General features: G+C 37.8%; 1 protein-coding gene across 1 annotated transcript in view; it reads left to right on the top strand.

Moving 5' to 3' along the window:
* Ppme1 (protein phosphatase methylesterase 1) overlaps positions 1 to 10,770 on the top strand; it is a 51,058-nt gene that overhangs the window by 26,079 nt on the left and 14,209 nt on the right. Inside the window, exons 4-8 of the mRNA XM_031387531.1 lie at positions 1,179 to 1,236; positions 1,519 to 1,570; positions 4,776 to 4,930; positions 7,339 to 7,429; positions 8,112 to 8,177. Coding sequence (XP_031243391.1) covers positions 1,179 to 1,236; positions 1,519 to 1,570; positions 4,776 to 4,930; positions 7,339 to 7,429; positions 8,112 to 8,177 — 422 coding nt within the window. The remainder of the gene's footprint in view (positions 1 to 1,178; positions 1,237 to 1,518; positions 1,571 to 4,775; positions 4,931 to 7,338; positions 7,430 to 8,111; positions 8,178 to 10,770) is intronic.

Genomic DNA, 10,770 nt, shown 5'->3' with positions numbered 1-10,770 from the left:
TTGGAGGGGAACCTGGGAAAGGAGATATTGTATGACATGTAAATAAAGAAAACATCTAATAAAAAAAACCCGAGATGCTCACTAAGAGTAATAGAAGGGAAAATGTTGGCTTTTATTTTATTTTTAAGTATAACTCAAGAATCTGGGTTGTCTTCTGATATATGCTTATGTTATCTTGGTAACTTATTACATGAACAAACACACAAATGATTCCCTTTTTCTTGGTCTCAATTTTCTCATTCTTTTGTTTGTTTGTTTGTTTGTTTGTTTGTTTTTCGAGACAGGGTTTCTCTGTGTAGCCCTGGCTTTCCTGGAACTCACTCTGTAAACCAGACTGGCCTCGAACTCAGAAATCCGCCTGCCTCTGACTCCTAAAGTTTTCTCATTCTTAAAAAGGGAAAGTTAGAGTAAACTGTTAGTAGTTTATTCTTAAAGTTAAAATATAGAGATGACATTTGCTAACTGTGATATATGACTGTCAGAAAATCTAGCTCCCTGAGGAAGAAGAGTTATTTTAGGTTTCTTTAAATCTCTAAAATTGTATCCTGTGATATTTTTACTTCCTATCATACTATGTAGCAGTAGCATAGCTTGTTTATAGATTTCATGACTTGTGCTGATTTTAGGGTAATTTCATGACTCAAGTATCATGTTCATGTAATTCCTGAGCCAAAATAGTATTTCCAACTGATTCACAATCCTTATCTAGGAGATTCTGACTCTAAAATAAAGAAAAGCCATCCAGGGAATATGGTTGAAAACCACAGGCCAGCATCTGGAAGTGCTTTTGCTGTAAGGAAAGGCTGGGAAGAATGACCTTAAGGAGGGCTTTGGATAAAGTTTAAGTTGGAGACTGACCACAATGTGTGTGTATAATAGAGACTCATTTTTTTTTTTTTTTTTTTTTTGGTTTTTCGAGACAGGGTTTCTCTGTATAGCCATGGCTGTCCTGGAACTCACTCTGTAGACCAGGCTGGCCTTGAACTCAGAAATCTGCCTGCCTTAGCCTCCCAAGTGCTCGGATTATAAGCGTGCGCCACCCACCGCCCAGCCTTATTCTTTTATTATACTTAAAAGAAAACCTTTGGGATCAGACAAGTTTTCTTTTCTCTTGGGTACCTTGAATTATGATTGCGGCTCATTTAACAAAGTTATTGGTTTTGTTCTTTTCCTTCCAGGCAGCAATCATCAGTAGAGTACAGTGTAGGATTGTGGCTCTGGATCTGCGAAGTCATGGTGAGTACAGCTCCTCCCAGCTCCTTTAATACGCCCAAACATTAGCAATGTTGGCAAAAATTAACTTAGTGTACTCCATTTGGGTATTTTGGGAAAAGTGATAGCTTGTAGGTAGACTACTATAATTACCATCTTCAGAACAGCTAGCCATAAAGATATGTCTGGACTATAGAACATCCTTGCTAAATCTATCCTTAAAGTCCCTATTTCATTACTCCTGGTTTTATTATTCCTATCACTGAAATTAATTAATTAATTAATTAATTTATTTATTTATTTTAGGAGAAACTAAAGTTAAGAATCCTGAAGACCTGTCAGCAGAAACAATGGCAAAGTAAGGAAACAAACACTGATAGATTGCCTGAGTCTTGACACCATCATAAACAGTAGTGCAATTTTATTATGCTGCTGGTGAAATTGTTGGACAGTCCTTAACACACAAAATTCATTTCTGTTCTCTCTTCTCTGTTTATCCTCATTAATATCCTTCTTGGTTTATCTAGTTTGGTGGTTATCACACAAGTTGTTTAGTTTGTGCAGGCTTTTGAAATTTTTCCTTCTCTTGGTGGAACTAAATGGAATGTGGGTATGTATCTTTTATGGACTCCTGTTTGGAAAAGTATTTGAGTATAAGTAGCTTTGAGTGTATGTTAAGGTAGCCTGCATGTATTCATTAGCTAGCATCACAGGAAAGTGAGGGCAGCTATGGAAGAATAGCTACTTAGAAACTGGGCCTCAAAGTCAAGTTGTGTATATTCCATACTTCTCAGTGTGTTCACTCACCAGGGTCATACAAGAGCTAGCAAAAAATGCAAGTGCATTGGACAGACCCCAGATCTGCTGAATCAGCAGTTTTAGCAGTAAAACCTAAACATACAGTATACTTTAAAATATTTTTATTGTTTATGGCTATAGATAGTTTGCCACATGTTTGCCTGGTCCCTTCAGAGGGTGGAAGAGGGTGCCAGATGCCCTAAAACTGGCGTTGCCGACAATTATGAGCTACCATGTAGGTAATGGGAACTGAACCTGCAACTTCTAAAAAAGAAGCCAGTCCTCTTAACTGCTGAACTAACTCTCCAGCTCCTCGTATTTACATTACTAAAACACTGTAAAGGGATCTCATGTAGTCAGTCCCACAAATGGCACTTAAGAACTATTGCCTTTATTAAGAATAATGTCTAAGTGATTATGATTTTAGATTGGGTTAACACACCTTTCCTAAGCTTAGATATTATGTTGATGCATTTTATATATTTTTATATATATGAATACTTTGTTTGCATGTATCCTTTATACCAGAAGAGAGCATTGGACCCCATTATAGATGGTTGTGAGCCACCACGTGTCTGGGAATCGAACTCAGGACCTTTGGAAAAGCTGCCTGTGGGTTTTGTTGTTGTTGTTGGGTTTTTGTTGTTGTTGTTGTTGTTTGTTTGTTTGTTTTCCAAGGCAGTTTCTCAGTGTATTTCTGGCTGTTCTGGAACTTGCTCTGTAGACCAGGCTGTCATCCTTGAATTCAGAGATCCACCTGTCTCTGCCCCCCCCCAATGCTGGGATTAATGGCATAGGCCACAACTGCCTGGCTGCAGCCAGTGTTCTTAACCACTGAGTTATCTCTCCAAGCCCTGTTATGCATTTTAGACCCTGTCTACCTTTATACATTTACAACTTTCATAGTAAATATCTAACTTAGTTAATATGTATTTTAAGAAGTAGAATTTAATGTCTTCCAGAACATTTTATTTAATTCATTTCATTATTAATTCATTTAGTTTACCAACTAAAATTTTATTAGAATTGAGAATTATTCTGGAAGTTATACACTGATATTTGTTCTAAACTTTACCTGTTTTTTAAAGATTTGCCCCCCCAAATAATAGAATCATAGCCCACATGGCTTTAGATTAATTAATTGAACCAACTGTCTGTGTGTAAGTACATATACATCTTTACATAGGAATGAACATAGTTTTTTTCTGCTCTGTCATATTGATATATAGTAATACTATTTGGTTTTCCTTTTGTGAAACTGTCTAAGTCTCCTATATTACTTGCTCTAGAGACTACTCCTTATCTAAGTCATCTTTGTTCTTGAAATATACTGACTTTATGAAGTCGCTATGGATCCCATAGTGCTGGATTCCAAGAAAAAGGGCTTTAAATATCCTTAATGTGGTAGCAGAAATCTGCAACTTTTTTCCTTGTAACTTTGGTAGGAATACAATAATATTTTGGTATACCCAATGAACTTAATTTCTGGCTAATTTTACAGTTGATAAGTATGTTTGAGTGTCTTAGAGAATAGTAGAAAGAACCCTTTTAAACAAAGTTGTTGAAGAATGACATTAGATGACCCAGAAAGCCTGAAGTGCATGATGGGTACTTGCCTAGCATTGCTGCATCACCACAGTGGTTTATTAGAGTTACATTAGACTCACAGGTCTAGAGCCAGGTCTAGAGTCTTGGATTATAGTAAGGTAGAAGATTTCATATGGTAAGATAGCTGTGAGCCAGAGAGAATGCTCTTTATAATGGTTACTCCTTCATTACTCTATAAAGTGGTTAATCCATTCATGAGGCCAGCCACTTATGACCCAGTCACTTTTGTAAGTCCTACCTTTTTCTACTGTTATCTAGAACAAAAGCCAGCAAGAATGTAGACTGAAGTTAAGCACAATGCTTAACTTTTATCAGTGTTTGCTCTTCCAGCAGAGACACTGCAAACTTGCAAATAATTATACTTCACAATATGTGAATTTGAGAAAGGCACTTGTTGATCACAGCTACACTGAATAAGTTTTAGTTTTTCCTTTGTACTAAATAACACTTTGCCTTTCACAGAGTATCTTGTCTTTAGAAGTAACACTGCTATAAAGGAAACTTGGATTTTCTTTCTTTTTTTCTTTTTTTTTTTACTTTTTAATTCTCTTTTCAACTGAGTCTTTTCGTTTGAATAGTACTTTACCTTTTGGATAACAGTTTTACATTCACTTCTCACTCATTTCTCAAAGTAACTCCTACAAATTGTCCTCTAACTTCCACATGTGCATGCACATGCACACACACATATATAAATGTAAAAAAAAATATGTTAGATGACAGAAAATGCTCATAGTGAGGCTGATATAGCTCATGTAGAGGCTGCTACCCCAAACCTTAGTGTGTTATTCATGGAAAAACAGAGGCTTAGAGTAAAGTATTTCTCCAGAATGCCAATCTTAGGTTAAACATGCAGTTGTATATTTATATGATTATACTAAATTTATAGGGTGATAAAAGGATGGTATAAAGACAGGTCAGAAGTTTGGTGTTCTTAGTCCTTAACTGGCCATTTATCTGGAGAACTAGCTATGTAGCTCTCTGCATAGATACTAGGGACCACGCACGCAGGCTCTCACATAGGTGTGTTTGTAGAGTGGCCCTGTGAGGCTTTACCATTTCCCACAACTATTAGTTACAGTCCAACAGAAGGAACTGAGAAAGTAAGCTATTTTTGGCGTCTTCCTCCAGCACTCTAGATTTCTCCCTCTTTGCAGAGATGTTGGCAATGTGGTGGAAGCCATGTACGGAGACCTCCCTCCTCCAGTCATGCTGATCGGGCATAGTATGGGTGGTGCCATTGCAGTGCACACAGCAGCAGCTAACTTGGTGCCACGCCTCTTGGGTCTTTGCATGATTGATGTTGTAGAAGGTAAGCTTTCTTAGTATTGACCAAACCAGATTCAGTCATTTGTAGGAGAACTCTCTGGTACATTATTACCGTGGCCTTAATTTATTCTCAATTTCACTCATTTTGAAGTGTACCCCTATGTCTTTGTATCTTTATAAAGTTATACAATCATTTTTCATGTTACCAGAAACTGTTCAACAATACCTTTTTATGGCTGAATATTTCTAATCATGTGTATGTATGTCTCTTAGTTTTATTTAACCATTTAAAAAGAAACTGTTTTTATTTTCTGACCCACTCTGAGAATCTCACTGCTGCTTGTACAGGTTAGCTATATTTATTGGTGTGTGCCACACAAGGAATGAATATCAGTAGTCAAGAGTTGCTGAGAGCCATATTGGAAGCTGGCTTGTGTTAATTCTTGCAATGTTATTAAATTGGCTCTTTACTTTTACCCAAGAATCACTGAATTTTGCTGTTACCAGAAACAAATATATAGGGTTGACTCAGTGTGCCAGTTTTTGCCTCTGTGACAAAATATCTGAGCTAAGCACTTTAAAAGGTCTTAGTCCGAGGTTAGTGGGTCTGTTGCTTTTTAGGAGGTGGAGAGTCAGCATATCATACAGAGGGAGGGAGACTGTGCTCCCAGGGCTTGCCCCGAGTTACTGCTTCCTGTAAGTCAGTTATGCCTCCAAACAGCCTGCTCAGTATACACTCAACAGTGGATTAATCTATCGATGAAGTTAGTGTCTTCATTATTCAACACCTCTCAATAGTGTGAACAGCTGGTGACCAAGCCATCCATATAGGAACCTTTTGGGGAAGAGTCTTCCTGTGTAGGTGATGGCATTCTGTCATTGTGAATGTGAAGAGTAATATGAGTATTGCTCACATGGTGATATAGGCATAGGCAAGGGGAATAGGACTCCAAGAGCACAGGAAATAACCTGAAAAATTAACCACTGGATCTCTGAAAACTAGATCATAGTGGAGATTGATATCCAAATATATACATTATATCCAGTATATAAAAACATATACTGTATATACAAATACAGTATATAAAAATATATATGCTGGATATGAATATATATGTATACACATACATATATCTTTCATGTATATATAAAATCCAACACCAGAATGTGAGATCATCTAGTCAATGAATAGGCTAAAAAAATTAGTTCTCAATACAAATTGCCAATAAAGAATTGAAAAAGTATTTCATATCCTTAACCATCATGAGGATGCAAATTAAAACTGTTTTGAGATTCCACGAACCCCAGTCAGATTCCTGTCATCAGTAAAACAAGTGATTACTTGGTGGTAAGGAGATGAGGAAAGGGGGACCCTTACTTGTTGCTGACTGGAATGTAGCCACACTGGAAATCATTATGGAGATTCCTCAAAAATTGGAACTACCGTATTACCCAGCTCTACTTGTTTTGGTAGAAGTCAGAATACCAGAGACACACCCATTGTATAGCTGCTGTGTTTGCAATAGCCAGGAAATGGAACTAGCCTGGATGTCCAGTATAGATGCAATAGATAAAGAAAATGTGATACATATGTGCAAAGAAAGTTTATGCAGCCATAAAGAAAAAGGGAAATTGTGATATTTGCAGGAAAATAGATGAAACTATAAATCATTATGTGTCTTAGAGATTTATTGCTGTGAGAAGACACCATGACCACGCAACTCTTATAAAGGAAAACATTTAATTGGGATTAGCTTACAGTTTCAGAGATTCAGTCCATTATCATCATGGTGGGAGCATGGCAGTGTGCAGGCAAACATGGTGCTGGAGGAGCTGAGAGTTCTACATCTCCATCTGGAGGCTGCCAGGAGGAGACCCTCTCTTCTGTACTGGATGGAGCTCGAGCATTAGGAGCCCTCAGAGCCTGCCTTCACAGTGACACGCTTCCTCCAACATGGAGGGACCTCAGAGAAATATCCCATGTTTTCTTTTATATGTGGAAAGTAAATTTAAAAGTGTGTGTGTGTGTGTGTGTGTGTGTGTGTGTGTGTGTGTGTGTGTGAGTGAGAGAGAGAGAGAGAGAGAGAGAGAGAGAGAGAGAGAGAGAGAAAGAGAGAGATATCTATAAAAGAGATCATTGCAAGAGGAAGACAATGTCTTAAGGTGGTGAGAGAGGGTAATGTATGATGGGAGAGCAAAAGAGGGGACTTAACTGGGGAAGAAAGAGAGCCAGCTGGAGTGGGGTGTGAAAGGAGTAGTCAGGGAGGGGAGCGTGAGTACTTGGTAACAAAGTATGGCAGATGTGATGGAGCTAGTATTTTGTGTATGACATAGACACGGTGGAGCCAGTATTTTGTGTACCAACCTAAAAAGGGAAAATAGGTATTTAATATAATTTGCAAAGCAAGAAAACAAAAAAAGTTTATTGATATATTTAAAATTTTTGTTCAGGTACAGCCATGGATGCACTTAATAGCATGCAGAATTTCTTGCGAGGTCGGCCTAAAACCTTCAAGTCTTTGGAGAATGCTATTGAGTGGAGGTAACCCACAAGCCTAAGTCTTAATGTTAAATGTTATGTTATAACCTGCTCCCCCTTTTCCTTCCTTCCTTCCTTCCTTTCCTCCTTTATTTTTTAGTCAGCTCAGATACTAAGATAAACAGGTGAATTTCCCTTTCTGTGATAGTATGTAAGGAAATACTTCCAAGCAGAGCCTTTTTAAATGTCTCATATTTGCCACAGTCATCTGGAAAGTGTGCCTTTCTAATACACCATCTCCTAGGAGATTAGTGACTGCAGGTCCCCCGCTGTCCAGCTGGTCTGCAAGGCTGCCACCTCCCCTGACACTCCATGGTTCTACATTCATTTTCTGTGTTTCACATAAAATGATAAAGAAACAGCAGATGGAGTTTCTATTCTGAACAGGGCAGGTGGAGATTCCTCTCTCTAGAATTATTTGGGTTTCTGATAAAATAAAAACCTTGAATAAATAGTTTTTATAAAAATTGCTGATAGAATTACCCATGGCTTCCATTAAAGGGTGTCAATCATGAATATGTTCATTAATCCAGTTGATAATTTTATAAATCTGTACAAAGGATACTCCATGCTGAAGCACATGTTTGTTAGATCCTACGGAAACTACAAAATTACTCTTTCCTTCTGGTGCTGTGCTGAGATGAATGCAGAGTAAACTCTCCTTTCTTATTTTTTTTTTTACTAGTGTGAAGAGTGGCCAGATTCGAAACCTAGAGTCTGCCCGTGTGTCCATGGTCGGCCAAGTCAAACAGTAGGTCTTTTATCTCTTTGCCTGGTTAGAGAATAAGAGATAGGAGAGAATTAGATTGCTCCTTTATTTCTACACTTACTCTACCACACTGAAAAATGCCTTCATTCTTTTAGAGAAAAGTCCAGGTGAGTTCTGTTAGGCTAGCCATTTTTGTTTTGTTTTTATAAATCTGAAAGCTTGGTAGTGTCCAGTAAGTAAACATTAAACTAAGTGTCTACTCTAGTGTTTCTGTGTTAGCAGCTCTGGTGTCACTGAGCCAAACTCAGTAGCTAGAACATTCAAGTAGAAAATTCTGACAGAACTAGAGTAAAAACTAAATTCAAAGGCTGAGCTAAAGTTACTTAACCTAATTGATCTTTCTTGTGGAGTGACGTGAGTCCTTTATATGACCACAGATGAATGTTAATTGAGAAACCATTGTCCCCTAGAGCAGGCAGGAGTGCAGGAGTTAGATGAAATCCTAGTGGCATCGTGGAGTGCTTCCTATGACAGGGACAGGGACTGTGCAGCAGATTCAGTCTGCAGTCTTGTTGGTAAGATCCTGAATTTCTGAAAACTACATCTTAGTGTAATTCAAGGAACCCTGCTGTGGTCAGTGCTTTAGCTAGTGGCAGGTCTTGTTTAGTCTGTATTCCTGTTTACTCCCCCTAGGCATAAATGCCTTGAAGCAAACTCTACCAAAATCTGATTGCTTTTGCAAGAATTCATTATACTCTGGAAGAAAAGATTAAACATGAGAATAATGATATTATCACACCTAAAAAACAGAATCTTAATAGCATTAATTAAGTAGTAATATTTCTGATTGTCTCAAATTTTGGTAAATTTTTTATTTACAGATAATAGTTGTGTACATGCATGAGTACAGTATAATAAAAATTTCAATATCATGTATATTTTATCATGATTAATTCAGGATAATTAGCATATCTATCACCTTAATGTTCTTATCATGGTAAAATCACTTAAGAATCTTCTTTTCTGGCCTTTTTGAAATATGTTCTATATTATTGTTAGCTTTAGTTACTTTGCTATTTAGTTCATAAGTTAAAAGTGAAAATCAAAATAAGGTATAGATAGATATAGGAGAAGCCTGCCGATGCGTCTCTTAAGTGTCTGCACCTGCAGGCTCTGCTTTCTCTCTCTCCTCTCCTCTGCCCCATTGTCATGTAGAATTTCCCACTATCTAAATTTGTCAAGAAAATCCCTCCACTGTAATCAGTATTGGCATTTGGCTGAGGAAATGGAAATTCAGAAAAGTAAATGATGTTTGGGAGATCACACAGCCAACAGAGATAGAACTAAGATCTAGACTGTGATGTGTTTGATTGCAATGCCTGTGGTGTACATTTTATGCTTACAAAAGGTAATTTCAGTAATAATATCAGGAAGAGAGAATGCAAAAGTTTGGTGCAGGTAGGAGATTACCCACTCTCAATCAATGCCTGATATTTTGAAGTCTGATGCGTGTGAATGGTGGTAACACATATCGTGTGAGGAAGCTGCATAGGTCATGTGCAGTTATTTTATGTTTATGTTTTTATGATTATATTCAGTGATTTTAAATGTAATTTCAAGTCATATTTCTCTTCCCAAAATACTTAGTTGTTGTAGTGGGAGGAGCATCCTACAGTGCAGATATGGAGGTCAAAGGACAACTTAGGTTGCTTCTCTCCTTCTACCTTCATGTGTGTTCCTGGGGTTAGCTGCAGGTTGTCAGGAATCTGGGCAAGTGCACTTCCACGTTGCGCCATCTGTCTGTCTCATGTGAGTGTGTATATGGCTGCTGTGTGCCCCTGCAGCCTGGTCACACTTTTTAATGGCAGTAACACTGCCTTGAGCCTTCTTATCCCTGGGCTTTGGATTTCAAAGGACACAGTGTTTTGTTATAATGATTTTTAAAATATATTTGTTCTGTATACTCACTGTGAAACTTGACATCTCAAGTTTAATAGGACTGTTAGCCTATGACTAACATTGTGGACACACTGTACCCTGTTTTAGTGCTAGAAAAGGAGAAGTTGCTCTCATAAAAATCTGTCACTCTCCTCTCAATTTACAAAAATTATTTTAAAAATACATTTTAAACAGTGTATCTTTTTGTTTGTTTGTTTGGTTTTTTTTTGTTTTTTGTTTTTTGCTTTTTTCCTGACAGGATTTCTCTATATAGCCCTGGCTGTCCTAGAACTCACTCTGTATACCAGTCTGGCCTCAAACTCAGAAATTGGCCTGCCTCTGCCTCCCAAGTGCTGGAACTAAAGGCTTACGCCACCACTGCCTGGCAACAGTGTATCTTGATCATGGTTTTTCTCCTCCCTAAATCCTCCCAGATTTTCCCTACCTCTCTACCCAACCAAATGTATGTTCTTTGTCTCTCTCAAAAAGGAAAAACAACTGAAATTGAAGACAAAAAAAATACCAGAACAAAACAACAAGTGCACAGAAAAACATGGAGTCCATTTTACAATAGGCCTGTGGGAAAACCTACTCCTATTATCTGTTATGGAGAGAGTGAGAGCTGTCTCTTCAATTTCTCTGTCCCCTTCCTGCCCTTTCTTATCTTCTCTTCTCCCTTGTCAAGCTGTTCTCAAAA

The sequence above is a fragment of the Mastomys coucha genome, unplaced genomic scaffold (assembly GCF_008632895.1).
Source record: "Mastomys coucha isolate ucsf_1 unplaced genomic scaffold, UCSF_Mcou_1 pScaffold21, whole genome shotgun sequence".
NCBI classification, from domain to species: domain Eukaryota; kingdom Metazoa; phylum Chordata; class Mammalia; order Rodentia; family Muridae; genus Mastomys; species Mastomys coucha.
Note: the sequence above shows the minus strand (reverse complement) of the source record. Positions and strands in the feature narration are given on the sequence as shown.